Consider the following 15,393-nt stretch of genomic DNA (forward strand, 5'->3'; position numbering starts at 1 on the left):
TTCTCACTAAGGTTTCTTCCCTTTTTCCCCATTGAAGGGTTTTTTCATTTGCCGATGTGAGGGTTTCGGGACAGAGGATGTTGCATGTGTACAGACTGTAAAGCCCTCTGAGGCAAATTTGTAATTTGCGATTTTAGGCTCTACAAAATAAAATGAATTGAATAGAAATGGCCTGACTTCATTCCAATACAGAATGAGCTTAACGCTTCTATCAAGAATGAAAAATCTTTAAACTAAAAATATAATAAAACTTTAACAATTTCAAGGCATCAAGCCTCGATGCTTAAACATATATAAAATGTTTTTTAATAGCAAAAGAATAGAAAGTGGAATCAATCCAAAACGGTTGAACTCTTCTTCTCAATAAGTTCTACTTTTAGAGTTCTTGTGGTGTTTGCATCTCTACGTGGTAATGCACTTATTGCAAGTCGCTTTGAAAAGCGTCAGCTAAATGACATGTAATGTAATGTACTTTTATCCAAGTGAAAACACCCACGGAGTCGCCCCCTGCTGGTCACTACACAGAATGCAGCTTTAACACGTGGAGACTTGGTCTTTCTTTTCAAACCTGAATGCTTCCTGCCTGATGACCTTAAAATGACCATCTTCAGGGATGAATACCGATGTTCCAGATTCGTTTGAACTGATCAATGGAAACGTGTAAATGATCATGACACGAGGCATTTCAATCAGTGACCCCCCTGCTGTGCTCCGTATGCCTGCTGCTAACCGTAGAATCCATCACTCGTGCACGTTTGCGTGCACATACAATCACACGCGGGTAACGTACAGCTCCCAGCGTGTGAGATATTAATTAATAATCGCTCGGATCTTCCATCCGAGCTGTTAAACATCGATAGTGGCAGCGAAATCCAACAGTCACGTGCTACTTTACCTTAAAGACTTATATATAATGTCTCATTTGCATATTGTAAAATAATAAATGCTCCTCTACATGTTAATATCTACTCTCATTCATTAAATTGTACTTCTTTCCCCTAGTAATGAATGCATTATTATCATCACAGGTACATAGATCACAGTGGGGAAGTTACTGGCTAAATAAAAGGTAGATGACGTAGCTTTTGATTGTTTTTTGTGATTTTAGAGCCCCCCCTTCTGGTCGTACGTTCTCATTACAAAGATCTATTGAAGTCTATTGAAGTTGCAGAGGTTGGTCCAGCCTTCCATCATTAAAGCACCACGTTCTTCACACAAACACATCCTGCCCACCTTCCTGGTCCTGCGAGATGAGACCCCGGGGGCTTGTCTCCTGAGAGGTCAGAGGTCACCGGATATTCTCCTCAAGGGAACAACACAATGACCTTTCTATGTATTAAAATGACAACACATCTACCTGCACTAATGAGACACAAATGGAATTATCACTGAAACAGTGTTAATATTATTTAAATTGTGTGGTGGTGCATAAGGAGTCTGAGCTCAGGTTCAGTTTCATAAACAAGTTTACCTCATGATAGGGATCAGAAACTCAAAGGTAGAATTGAATAAAACATTTAATTTGTCAGTGTTGTATTACACACTCTTCTTCCCTTTTTGCCCCCCCCCCCTTTTATGATCCTGCAGCATTCAGAGCTTATAAAAACAGCATTTTATCCCACAAACACTTAAATAGATCAACATTCCCCAGACATCGTCACCCACACATTCATCGCCGCTCATCTTCGTTAGTGAAGAAAGAAATAAAGGAAATCACATTTTGACTGAAAATAAAACCGCAGCCAGGAGGTTTGATTCATGTCCCGTGAGCTTCCTCGTTAAGATTACCTGCATTCCTCGCCCCCCCCCCGTTTAATCTCGCACACGCATGCATTCAAATGTGAGAGACTGTAATAATTAAATCTCAGGAAAGCGAATATGAGCGGAAACACAAGTCCCACGTAAAAACAGTAACAGAAAATGGCCTTCTGGTGAAGCAAAGTAAAAGCATCAGAAGAACCACGGAGACGTTAAAAAGTGCTGCTTCACATGGAGCATGAAGGAAACACCTGGAGAAGGTCTCGCCTCAACGAAGCGGCTTCATTCACTTAGTCACACTTTGATTTGACACATTCAGCTCACAGAGTTCCCTTTGACACGTTAAGTGTGTGGCAGACTCTGTGGTGCACACGTGTGCACACACACACACACACACACGCTGCCCATTGTTCGTCCCTGCCGGACCGAGGACGCTGTGCCGGCTCACAGGAGCTCGGCTTCGTCCTCCTCGTCCTCGGAGCCCGAGGGGCCCTGCCGAACTTCCTCGTACCACTTGTTGGTCAGAGTCTTCATCTGGATCCGTCCGTGCAGCAAGTCCTGCGAGAAGGACACACATTACACACAGACACACACACATTGGCGCAGATGACAAGATGAATGATGAAGATGGAAAAGAAACTCCTTAGAATGTCTTGCTGAGAATCGTTTTGGGGACTTGTTACTCGATTCAGTGAATCACAATAACTGAAACTACTTCATACAGCCTGACGGCATGTTTTTATTGTGAAGGAGTCGTGGGGACTGCGATGTGTCGAACCGATGAAAGGACCAGATTTGGATATTTAGCTGATGTTACATCAGCTGTGACATGTTTTTACCCCTGAATCAAACAAAGTTCATGACGCTTCAAATCATCAGAGTCGGATTCTTTTTCCTTGAGTACCAGAAGTCGTTCCTGTGCTGACTGAGCTGCAGAAACAGCCTAAGAATCCCCCCCTCCCACCCCCATCCCCGGTGCAGGCCTCACCTCCTGGGTGAGCCGGCGGGTGAAGAAGGGGTTCAGGTATTTGGCGTCCAGCCACATGAAGCCCTTCAGGTCTTGTCTCTGAAAGATATGAGCCTCGTACTCCTCCTCCGTCAGCTCCGACAGGTGCTCCGACTCGATGGTGTTACCCTGCAGAGAAAAGGGCCGGGGGGGGTGGTCAGGTGAAATGAACCGTTGGTATCCATGCCGACGGAGCGTCTCGGGCCCTCACCATTTTCTCCGTCTTGCTGAGGGTGATGTCCTTCTTGCTCTTGCGCCGCGATTGGCTCTCCTCGATGTCCATGAGGCGGATGAGCGGCATGGTCCCGCCCCCCATGAGCAGGATGGTGAAGAGGACGATGATGATGGTGGTGGTGCCGATCAGCTGGCGCTTCTCGATGGGCTCCAGGCCCAGGTGGAGGCTCAGCGCGTAGGGGATGGCGCCTCGCAGCCCTGATGAACACGTGTTGAGGATGAATGCGTCCTGAGCTAAATTGTTTTATTCATTTATTATTGTGTTACAATGTATGGACGTTTAGTTACTGACATGTTGCACCACACATCAGCATGTACTAGTTTTAGGATTTTGACTCATAAGCTCACTGCTGTGATGTGTAACATCGATCAGCCAAAATGAACACAGTGTTTATCCACAATCAACTGATTTCTGGACTCTATTGAGGACCACGTCCTCAGAGACCAAAGCGCTGACGTCCTGGCGCCTCACCACTGAACCACATGATGAACATCATCTTGGGCGTGATCTTGTGGTCCCTGAAGACGTTCAGCAGGATCGTCAGCGGGAAGATGTTCACGGCTCGGCCGAGAAGGACCAGGACCTACGGAGAGGGAGGACAACGGGTGTTGTGTGTGGGGGGGGGGGGGGGGGGGCAGGAGGGGGGGTAATCCAACACAGTATTCAGAGAACATGAGCAGGAGCACTTACGATGCACCAGATGACGAAGGAGAGTTCAAACTTGTGAGGGAAGCTGAAGATGGAGAGACCAAGGAAGGCGAACACACAGGTCTCTGGAGGGGAAGCAGAAGTGACATCACTTTATTGGACAAAACACCCGTCAATCAAACGCTTACCGGCTTCATCATAACATCATAAAAGAAGCTAACGCAGCGTCTACGGCTTAAACCCCGCCTCTGTCATCTCTCTGAAACTCCACCCCTTTCTACATTGACTCCAATTAGGGGAGTAAGACGTGGCCCACTGACCACACATGAAGGCCATGGTGCGCAGCGTCTGCTGCATGAGGATCTGAGTGACAGGAGACAAGTTGTGATGGGTGTAGTGAGACATCACGATGCCCGCAAACAGGATGGACATGATTCCTGCGGGGGGGACAGAGAGCACGCCATTAGAAAGATGCCAAGGGAAGGTAGACCCCGTGTGTGTGTGTGTGTGTGTGTGTGCACCCACCAGACAGCTTGAGGCCCTCGGCCAGGCCATAAGGAAGATACGCAAAGATAATCATCATGCCAAACTCCAGCGACGGAGTCTTCCTCAGATCAAAGTGTTTTAGAAACTGATCAGTGCGTTAAGGACATTTGACATAAGATGAATGTACACAAACACGAGTTCAAAGCCGCCGCACGCCGAAGGAGTCCGGATACGAGAGCGGAGATGAGTCCGGTGAGGGTTCCCAGGGCGGCCGAACCAAAAAACATTTTGAGGAAGTAGGCCAGCGCCTGGACGAAGGTCTGCCAGCCGGTCGCCGAGTTGTCCGAGCGGGAAAACCCCTCCGCCGTGCTGCGGGGACAGAACGAACGCTTTAATACCAGTTACACCTCCTGACCCCCAGAGGGCAGCAACACTCAGAACACTCCGCCACAGAAACAAATCGCCGAGCCGCTACAGAACCGCTGTGGTGTTTGGTGACTTAACCGGAAAATAGTAACCAAAAAGAACACCGTGTGACACCCGAGTCAGCGCTGTTCCCTTGAAGGGCAGAAAGCAACTTCTGTTCCCAGAAAGGCCTACGTTTAAACATAACATCGTAGATAAGATAAGGACACTAGTTATCTCTAGCTTAAATGATGTGGTTTTTGTTGGCTATGATGTAGAATGTATGATGGTATAAAGCCTCTGGCCTCGAGGTTGTCAAGTTTGATGCAACAATCCCAGAGGTCATGACAGGTCACTTAATTGTGAGCCGCATGTCTCAGTTTGGCACTCATTCAGGTAACATGTGCCAAACAACACTGTTTAGAGAGAATGTGCTGACCGGTCGGGTTCCACTCATCTCACTTGAGGTGAGAGGCCGAGGAACCGTTCACTAAATCAGGCAGCTTTTGCCTCGCCAAAAATAAAAGCGCGATAAATACACGTCTTGTTTGACATGAGAATCTACAGAGGTTTTTAAAAAAAATGTTATCCAGCAGCAGTGGAGCTTTATAATAATGAAACGGCCTTAGCGGGCGAAGAGAGCGGCGCTCAAGGGGAGGCCCGCGCGTGAGGCGCCGATCCATTATTCATGCCGTGCTTTTGTTGGCGCGGACACTCGAGATCACGCGGCGAGGAGCCGTTGGTTCCCGTCAAACCAGTCTGTCGAGGCTTTGTGTGTCTGTGCGTGAGTGCCTGATACTGGACAATCTTGATTAACCATTGTGCAAAGTGCGATTCTCGGAACGGACGCTCCCTACACTTGTTGTCACACACTCTCCTTCCGGGTTGACTCAGACCGAGGACAAGGAAGCAGAAACTGACACATTCATCAGATAATACACTAATTAGCCAGAGACAGAAGAATGGAGATGTAGCCCGAGCACCTCCTGCTCACCCTGAAAGACAGAGTAGTAATAATAACAATAATAATGCACTTCGATACTTCCCAGCTTTAAATGCTCCCACGCCCTCCGCCTAGAAAGCACAGGTGCAAATGATAATGAAATAGGTCACTGGTTCTCTGCCCCCACTCAATGTTTTCTACACTAAGAAGTCGGGGGGCTCGAAGAGGACAGAAATTTACGCTGCATCCTCAGACGTATCCTTCCCATCGTCACGGAGCCTGACGAAGGCTTCCATCAGAAAGAAAGCACCAAAGGCTTCAAATTGGGGGATTTCAGCCCAACGTTTCGTTTCCACCCGTCACACATAAATTCTGGCCCCGTTGGCTTCGAGCCGTCCGGACGTCTTACTTGGTGAGGACGATGGAGACGGCGTCGTTGAGGATGCTCTCGCCGAACACCAGCATGTTGAGGACCGGGTCCACGTTGAGGGCGTTGAAGATGGCGATGGTGGCCACGGGGTCCACGGCCGAGATCAGCGAGCCGAAGGCGAAGCTACGGGAGGAGACGAAAAAAAATAAGTCTGATTTTTCGTGAATGAGTCGTTCAGACATTCAAACGTCTTCATGGGATCAAAAGTCCTTCACCGATAAAGATTCTTCTATCTTTAAGAACGCATGAATATTAACAGGATTTAGCGCCGATCAAACGTTACGGCAATCAGTGTCTGACGGTGCAACCTGCTACAAAACCAGGTAAACATGGAGCGAGGAAAGCAACAGGAACCAAGTTTGTGGCATCAACTTAAGTAAAGAAACAACTTGGAGAAGTTTTGTTAAAAATAAAAGGGTGGAATTTGTGGGTTAAAATGCGCGTCTAACAGTTGTGAGAAGAATAATATCGAAGATAGAGAGAAGAAAATCTGTAGATCAGAATGAGGGACTCACCTGTCAGTCATGGACATCTTGTAGATCACGTCGGCCTGAGGAAGACACACACACACACACACACTGCGTTACACCGCGACCAGCTGTTCCAGGAGAAGAGTTGTTTAAGAGGCTCACCTGACCCAGGAAGTAGATGCCTCCTCCCACTATGAAGGCCGAGATGGCCGTGCCGATCACGGCGAAGAGAGTAATGGAGCCGATGTTCTGGAAGAAGTTCCCCTGAACATACATGAGCGCACGCACACACGGGTGTTAAAGTGACGTTATCATGTAAGAAGAGGGCGGAGTCTTTGGGGCGTCACCGCCGTCGCCATCTTCAATTTTCTTTGGCAACCAGCAAACGAACAAAATTTTCTTTACTTTTTTTTTTTTTTTAATTGTCAGAAAACTGCAGGAAAATCACAAAAAAAGTGACTAACTCCAAAATGTGTTTCTGGAAAATCGAGACCTGGCTGGTCCCCACGGGACGACCTCCATCTTAGATTAGGCTGTCAGTCCCAGTAAGCCCCGCCCTAAAGCATCCACTGGTTTATGGTCTGTTTGACTCTAAATGGACCATTATTTACTGAATCAACATGATGCTCTACTGAAGACGACTTGAGTTATGGACATTTTATATATTTTTTTGTACTTATGGCCAGATTAGTCTCGACAAAAAATAGAAATATGATATTATTTTTCATACTTATGCTGGTTTGCCCTTTTGAGTGAGTCCCGTTCATAAAGGCCGGGGCCTTATTTCACACACATGTCGTACCTTGTGGAGAGAGTATCCAGATTCAAAGATGATGGGCGGCAGCAGCAAGAGGAAGAACATGTTGGGTCGGAACATCTCCTCCTCCTGTGCAGAGAGGGACGGAGACAAAGTCACATGCAATCCAAGCAGGTAGCCCTGCTAAGCTAACAGTCAGGGGTCAACGATAACAAACGCACAAGCAAAAATGGAAACGTTACATTTCCAAGATGACCTGTTTGACCCATTCAGTCTGGTTGAGGCTGTGCTGCAGTCACCAAACCATTAAAACCACTACGCAATCCCTGCAGCAATATCCCCTTCTAATCTACAACCGATGGAGGCCGGGTCACCTGACCTCATACTGTACGCACATCAGGGGGAAAGCTGCCCGCCCACTCATACGTTCAAACACCAACATTTAAAGAACTTTGCAGCCACACGCGCACACGCCTTATTTCAGCCACATAAAGAAATCATTGTTGCTTCTCTCTAAAACGGGCCGGCCTCCAAGATCAGGCGAAGGCATCACGTGCTGTCGCAACATCCCAATGTGCACAATGCGCCGTGTGTGTGTATGCGTGCATTAACCCGGTCAGGAAGGTCACAGGGCCCGTTGTGAACTCGTGAACGTTCATGGAGAAAACTATTTCTGTGCCGTGGGTTCGATGCTGCACTGGACACCGTCCAGCCAAAAATCTGCCTCATCAAAAATCTGCCTCATTGTGTGACGGGAAGGGGGGGGGGGGGGGGGGAGGGGGGGTATGTCAGCTGGCTGCAGACCGACCCTCCATCACAATAACCCCCCCCATCAACTTTTAATCTGCTACAAAAAGAACATTTTGAACATGAGTAGAATGTGGATGAATATGACGTCTGCAGTGTCCTGTAACCTCATTAACTCATTAACAGCCAACTGCCGTCATTAGAACACATGATAAAATAATCCTTTGACATGCTGAGATTTAATCCCATAGTGTGGCGCTGATTGTTTCATTAAATTTGAAGTATTTCATATATTCCTGCGAGTACTGCAGGAGATATGATCTAGAGGTAAAGATAAGGATCTGCTCAGAGGCCAGATATGAGCAGGGCTTTAATCCTCAAACTGCCCCCTTATCCACGAGCTGCAGACTAAACCACAGTGTTGGATCCCCTTTAACCAGATCAATTCCAAAGCATCCAAGATTTAAAAAAAACTGCATTGAGGATTATTAAACGCCCCGTCAAATCATCTTTTGTTTTTTAAAGCCTGTAATCGCTTCTGTGTGACATCCTTATAACCCCACACATTGCCTATGATGCATATAAAAAGGTTAAATGAATGCAGTTCAGCTCTTAAAAACGGGCCGGGCACCGTGGGTGGCCTCCACAGGACAGTGACACGGCTACGCTTCTGTATACGTTGTCATATTATGCATTCAAACTTCAGGGAAAGTAGGCCGGCGAGGACACTGCCAGTTCTTTCTGTGACATTTATCGTTGCCAGACTTCCGGCCTTCGGGGCGAGAAGCAAATGAACACGCGAGACACAAGAGCGTCCTCAATGCGAGCCCCAAGCTCTACAGCATGCTGCTACATGCTTCTCCACATATTCCTGTGTGCATGCACATCTCCACATATTTAAATTAGAAAGATACCAGCAGCTAGTGCTTTGCATAGATGTGAGGTAGGGCTCTGATGAAGGTCCATGCACCATTGAGGTCCTAAAATGTCCAACTTTATACCCCAGAGCCAAACCAGCAAGCGTTTGGAACCGTTACCACTACCAAGGATGCTAAAAAATAAATCGGTTGATTTAATTATCAATGTTTATTGTTGTTTAAAGGAAGACGACAGAGGACAGGTATTCAATGTAAAAAAGATGAATGCCAGAGGAAGCGCAGCGGGAGAAGAGGAGAAGAAGAGGAGATGAGCAGGCTGTCAGCACCCAGGAGCCACGCGGCAGAATGGATGACAGGATGCCGCCTCCTTCTGAACCCTGGTGGTATTTTGGGGGGCGACCCCGGAGGGCCCTGGAAACCGGGAAACCGAGCGTGTGCTAGCGGAGGAGGGTCCGGAGGGGAGGGGGGGGGGCAGCGTTTCGGACCTGGGCTAATGATTGGAATGAATAATAAAAAGAGAAGATTATGTAACTCGGGTGGCGAAAAAACAGAGCGGAGTGTAAGTGCCAGAATAATTCTCTCTCTCCCCCCTCCCTGTAGAAAACAAATAGGTCAGACATAATGGATTTGCATCACGGCCGGGGTCTTTTGAAGTCTCCCGCGGGCCGGAGCACTTACCATAGCCAGGTCACTGAAGGAGAAGCTGCTGCACATCACGGGGGGTGGGGGGGGGGGGGGGGGGGGGGGGGTTCGGACTGAGCGCGCTGGACTTTTTGTGAGTGCATGATTCAGTTGACCAATAGTGAAGCGTTTCTTGCTTCTGGAGCCTTGTGTTTGACCCACAGACTGGATGCAGAAGTGGGCGGGGTATCTGTGGACGTCCTTCTTGCACCCAGTAAATGGAAACAAGAATATTTGGGCTGAGGAAGAGGAGGTGCACACGAAACAAGAGGTCACCACCTGCGCCCTTAATGCCTCTAGTTGAAAAGCAGCAGAACTGGAAACCAACCCGCCTGTGGTTCTGGATTAAAAGCGTCACGGTTTCCGTCCTGGAAACAAACACCAAGAGCTTAAAGCTGCAGCCACTGAACCCCCACAGCTTCACATCCACAGAGGGGGAGGGGCTCCGGTTACTAGTAGTGCCGATGACTCAGCAACACCCCAGGGGGGCCTCCGGGATCAAAAACAATGGGCCCCAGTGTGCAAGAAGCATTGACACGACCTGCACCCCCCCCCCCCCCCCCCTTTACTCTGCATCTACATCTCTTGTTCATTCGTTCCCTCGCTGGCAGAGAACAAGGAATGTTAATTAAAGGCTGTGAGAACCAGGACGAGAGAAGAAAAACAAGAAGGGCTCACAGGGCCTCTAGGGGGGCGGGGGAGGTGGGGGTTGATTGATAATTATTATGGGCAGGTAACAGCTTGGAGATATGGAGAGATGATATCTGTGACATTCAAACATAAGAAGAGATGGAATGCTACAGCAGAGGGCGGGCAGATGTTTATTTGGGGGTTTAAGTGGGACGTTCCAGCGGGGGGAGAAGTGGGAGATGTGGGGATATAAGAGCGGGCTTCATGCATTATGCTTTCAATACAAACATTGTTTGCAGCTGACTCTACGAACTTTGTGGATCTGAAGCGACGCTTTTTAATACGTTTTGTGGATTTTCTTTAATGTTCGAAGCCAAGAACTGTTTTTTTTTCTCGTAAACTTTTAATTGTGTTAATAGAAAGCTGCGGAACGAGTCCAAATACACAAACATGAGCATTTTCTCAGTTTCCGTTCGCGCAATAGGATTTTTCTAATTGGTTGAGTCCAAATGAGACGAGTAACCAATAAACTAGAACAATAGTTGTCATTCAGCATAGTTCTGGAACCCTCAAGTCATGTGACCATGGTGGAATTCCTCTATGGTCTACCACGAAGTCATGTGACCATGGGAGTTCTTCTATACTCTACCATGAGTCATGTGACCATGGTGGAATTCCTCTACAGTCTACCGTGAAGTCATGTGACCATGGTGGAGTTCCTCTACAGTCTACCGTGAAGTCATGTGACCGTGGGAGTTCCTCTATGGTCTACGATGGAGTAGATGTACATAAAATGTGAGGTTTCTTTTTTTCTGGATGAATTAAAAATTCTAGGATGCGAACGCCCTGTAGTTTGTGAGAGGTGGCGCCTGCAGGTCTCCACTGTGAAGAGAGGTGTGGGCACGAGGACTAGTGAAGCAGGGCGTGAGCAGTCATACTATACCTTCCAGTTGGCCAGTTCTTGGAACTCAATGATCTTAATGAAGCCTCCCATTAGAATCCCTAGAGAGAGCAGAAAAGAGAAACAACACCTCTGTTTAAATATTTTACGAACTTGTATGAAATTTTAAATACAACCAGAATACAGATGGAGTTAAGCCGTTTTAGTGTTTTAGAATTTCTAGTGTGTAGCGCATCCCTTCCGTCTCTGAGCGAGTCCCCCTAGGGGCCTTCCGCTTCCTTGTTCCACCGCCCAGCAGAACGCTAAAGAAAAGGGCGAGGTTAACGCGAAATACAAAAGGCGAGAAGGATAAAGAAATGAAGCATAAGCATCAGATGTACAGGCAGATGGAAGAGGAGATAGCGCGGCAGGAAACAGCAGACAATGAGGGACGAGGAAGGAAGAGCGGTCCTCCTAATCTGCAAGCGCAGCCTGGAGACGCCGTCTGTCCCACGAGCCGCCTGAGGAACCAGGGCTTCAGGGCACGGAGCTAGTATTTCACTTGAATGATTCACTTCTGTCTGCAAAAGTGTTTGAAACATGAGGGAGAGGAGGAGCCCCGGGTGGAAGATACAAAATCAGGAGAACAGGCATCGAGTGCATTATTTAGAAGAGCTCTAAATAAGAACCAAGAAAAAGGAGAGTATTCTGGGAAACAACCAAATCAGTCTCAGCATTTGTACCTCTCAGAGAAAAAATGGATTTCCTAGAAAGCTCTTTCTTATACACGTTAGCTTCAATAATACGTTATCCTTTAGATTAATGGGGGAAAAAAATGAATCATAATCACATTACTGTCTATTCATCAAAACGTGCCGTACATGTTGCCTAATTTGCATATTTAAACATCAAATTCTAGAATAGAAAAACCAAGGCTTTTAAAACCTTGAATAATATTTAAACACAATAAACAAGAACGTTGAATTGGTGTCACCCAATGTTCAGAATTCATGGCTTTGTGAGGGAAAAAAGCAGATATTTGGAATACCCAACCTGGCAGATCGGTACATGTTTGCACATTCCTGGACCCCGAGCAGCGCGTTACGTAAGAGGTACTCACCGAGAGACACTACAGCCACGCTCTCTGGGAGAAAATGCAGCTTGAACTTGATAAGCAGGTGCACCAATATGATGCAGATACCTGGGGAGGGGAGAGCACAGAATGCCGAATGAATATTTAGGACAAATCTGTCCACGTCTCAAACACCATGTCACGTGAACTCAGATCAGCCCCAAAAACAGTCCCTGAATCAATCAGCGTTACAGTCTTTTTCTCTGGCTGCTTCCCTTGACACAAACCACTGGAGACAGAACAGGGATGTCCACGAGAACCTGCACAGCCCCGACTTCATCTACATGGACACATCCACATACTATTAGTCTATGAACACATCTTCTGCAAATGAGTAAATATACACTTGCTTGACATAAATATGAGTAGAAAGCAGATCCCTGACATTTTAAAGTCATACTCCAGAGACTGTACAATAAAGATAATTGCCCCCAATTAAAACATAACGTTCAGCTGTGACAGTAAGAGCCAATTTCGTACATCACTGTGCTAAATCAGTGCACACGCATATTAGCATAATTACAATGACAAACCCCAAAGGCCACAATAAAGAAAAGTAAGCGGCAATTTAAACATGCGGCAGAAATGCAGTGCAGCAGAGGTCCGTTCATCCAAGCAGATGAACTCAGACCTAATTAAAGCGCATAAAGTAAATGCGGTTTCCCGGAAGTGCTATTTATGATGTGTGGTTTCTAGCTTGTACGCTGCAGTGGCCTCGCGTAATTAATCTCGGCCATTTTAGCCGAACCCCTGGAGAGATTGTATTAAAGACACCATGGGGGAACCTTTAACTGTTTTAGACCTGTTCCTCTGTGGAGCCGTCACAGTTTAACCCAGATCCCATCACATGACCTGCATCAGTAAAAGCATCAGAGAGAAGATGGTTGGTTCCTATACGGTTCTTCTTAGTACTTGTCTGGTAAAACCAGATGAAATCATGTATGTTCACCAGACGCTGAGGGAAGAGAGGCGCAGGAGAACCAGGACTGAGAGTAAAATGAGGTTTTCTACTGGGACCGTGGTGCTCACAGACACTCCTGCTTCTTTCCACGGGGGCCCCCAAAACCGACAAATGAACAAAATGACAAAGAACTACAATTTTCTGCATGCTCTGCTTTTTTGCAACTTATTAAATGTTTTCTAGGTCAAACCATTTGGTTCAAAATGAAGTAACGTCATTATGCGAACGAGTCTAATGGGAAACCGTATGTGAGACTTACAGTCGTAAAACATGTGACTTAACCTGCTGTGAAGAGAAGCACATAAAGGACACTTTGTGTCTCAAGAAGCTCTCCATCACCGGACACACACACACACACACACACACACACACACTGTAATAAAGCGCAGCCACATCCTTTTAATGCATTTCCCCCCTCCTGAACTGCCACACACACACACACACACATCTGATTTGCTGTACATTTGCCCTTCATTATTATTCGTTTTAAGTTACTACATTACATTGCGTCGAGCACCAGTGAGACTACCAACCAATAACCAGCAGGCTGAAGAATATGGTCAGCCCGCTGGACTGCTCTTCTTCCTGGGCCTCGACCCCCGTCTGCACGGGCAGGATGGGCTTGGCGGTGGGGGGCGCCGGGGTGGTCGGCTTGGCGGCGGGTTTCGTGGAGTGGAGGGTCTCGTTGCTGGAGGTTCCGGTGTCATTGGACTTTCTGCAGGGGGGGGGGGGGTGTCAGGAGGAAAAGCATGCGGATGTGATCAATATAGAGATGAAAGATGGACACATCACTGAATCATTAATATCACGTTATTTTTTTGAAAGAAGGGATTAATTGGAGAGATCAGACTCTCCTCATTGTATCCCTACTTCAAAATATGTTATATTAATAGTAAAAGTAAACATAGTGTGAAGTGTCAAACCACCTGTAAGCTCACGGACTTTAACCGTAGGAGTCATGACACCTGACGACACAACAGAGACTCCACCTTTACGTATCACTTTAAACCATATTGTAGGTCAACTTGGCTAAGTGTCCCTCTGCTAGCTTGCGGTACTGTATGTCATTTTAGCACCATTAACGCTCCTGGTGAGGCTACAGCTAGCTAGCCGAGGACACGGCTAGCTATCTGCGGTCGGGCTGAGGAGGACGTAGTGGACATTCGTCTCAACGCACCCGCCGGACTGTCCATCCTTCTTTTGGTCGACTGGACCGTGCCCGTCTCCCTCTGTGTGTCCGGATACAGTTTGCCGTGGTTCAGCCGGACGAGCCTCGCGGTGCCCCGCGTCATCCTTCTCGCTCGTTACGGAATCATTGACGAGTAACAGCAGGGAGGAAAACAACAAAACGTTCCGGCCAATGCCTCTCATCCTCGGGACCCGGGCATTTATTGCCCTAAACACTTGAAAAGACTGGACGTTTCATGGTGCGCGGACGCCGTGCGCCTGTTGACGTCGTTGCTTCACTTCCGGCCTGAGAAGTGGCTCATGGGAGATGTAGTTTTTTACGATGTGCGCGAAAAAAAACAGAATAGCGAGGAAACGAAAAGAAGGCACTTGGATTCTACTGCTGTCGATCACATGTATATGTTGTTCGTCACAGTGGATATTATTTACTTTTAATTATGTAAATGAAGAGTCGATTTCCGCTGAGCCTTTGTAATGTCGCGTCAGCCTTACACCTGCTGTTTCATGGACACTGGAGTTTTATTGTAGGCTGCACTTGCTGTTAATTGCACATGTAAAAAAAAAAACAAAACATTAACACCTGCATCCTTAGATGGGTACGAATTGAGATGGACGTATTCATAGATTAAACAAGTAACATAAATAAGAAATTGTACTGTGTATGTCATAACTATTACATACTCATTGTATGAGGGGTTTGTATCATTATGTTTGAAATGCACTTATTGTAAGTCGCTTTGGATAAAAGCGTCAGATAAATGACATGTAATGTAGTGCATGAAGACATTAATGAGTACGGCTGTAATGAGAGATCACTTATTAGTATTTAGAGGAGTCCAGATTTATTGAATATTACGTCTGTCATAAACAAAATAAACAGGAACTTTGTGGTCTATGAGGAATACACTACCCTACACTATTACACTATCTAAACTATTAGAATTGACCTTTAATAGAATCATAAGAATCATTCGGTCCTACAGAAAGGAAACTGGACTTAATCTTCACGATAATATATCTATTTTGTATTTTACAATACAACTTCAAATCAATGTTTCAAGATAAGGGCCCCCCAGATAATGAGCTGACAGTGGTTAAATAGCCACTTTAATTAGCCATAATCCAGCGACCCCTCTTAAGCTAAATAGCTAGCTTTAC

At 46.6% G+C, this 15,393-nt stretch overlaps 1 protein-coding gene across 1 annotated transcript; it reads right to left on the reverse strand.

Moving 5' to 3' along the window:
- Positions 1–1,499: 1,499 nt before the first annotated feature.
- On the reverse strand, positions 1,500–14,564 carry slc9a8 (solute carrier family 9 member 8). The gene is made up of 16 exons (XM_062562290.1): positions 14,225–14,564; positions 13,581–13,762; positions 12,075–12,155; positions 11,018–11,076; positions 7,184–7,267; positions 6,544–6,645; positions 6,427–6,461; positions 5,891–6,034; positions 4,367–4,502; positions 4,173–4,278; positions 3,968–4,084; positions 3,690–3,772; positions 3,471–3,582; positions 2,976–3,196; positions 2,747–2,893; positions 1,500–2,316 (listed from the first exon to the last, which is right to left on the reverse strand). Exons 1-16 carry the CDS (start codon positions 14,416–14,418, stop codon positions 2,203–2,205), a joined length of 1,917 nt encoding a protein of 638 aa, XP_062418274.1. The 5' UTR covers positions 14,419–14,564; the 3' UTR covers positions 1,500–2,202.
- Positions 14,565–15,393: the final 829 nt, after the last annotated feature.

This window comes from Pungitius pungitius, chromosome 1, assembly GCF_949316345.1.
Source record: "Pungitius pungitius chromosome 1, fPunPun2.1, whole genome shotgun sequence".
NCBI lineage: Eukaryota > Metazoa > Chordata > Actinopteri > Perciformes > Gasterosteidae > Pungitius > Pungitius pungitius.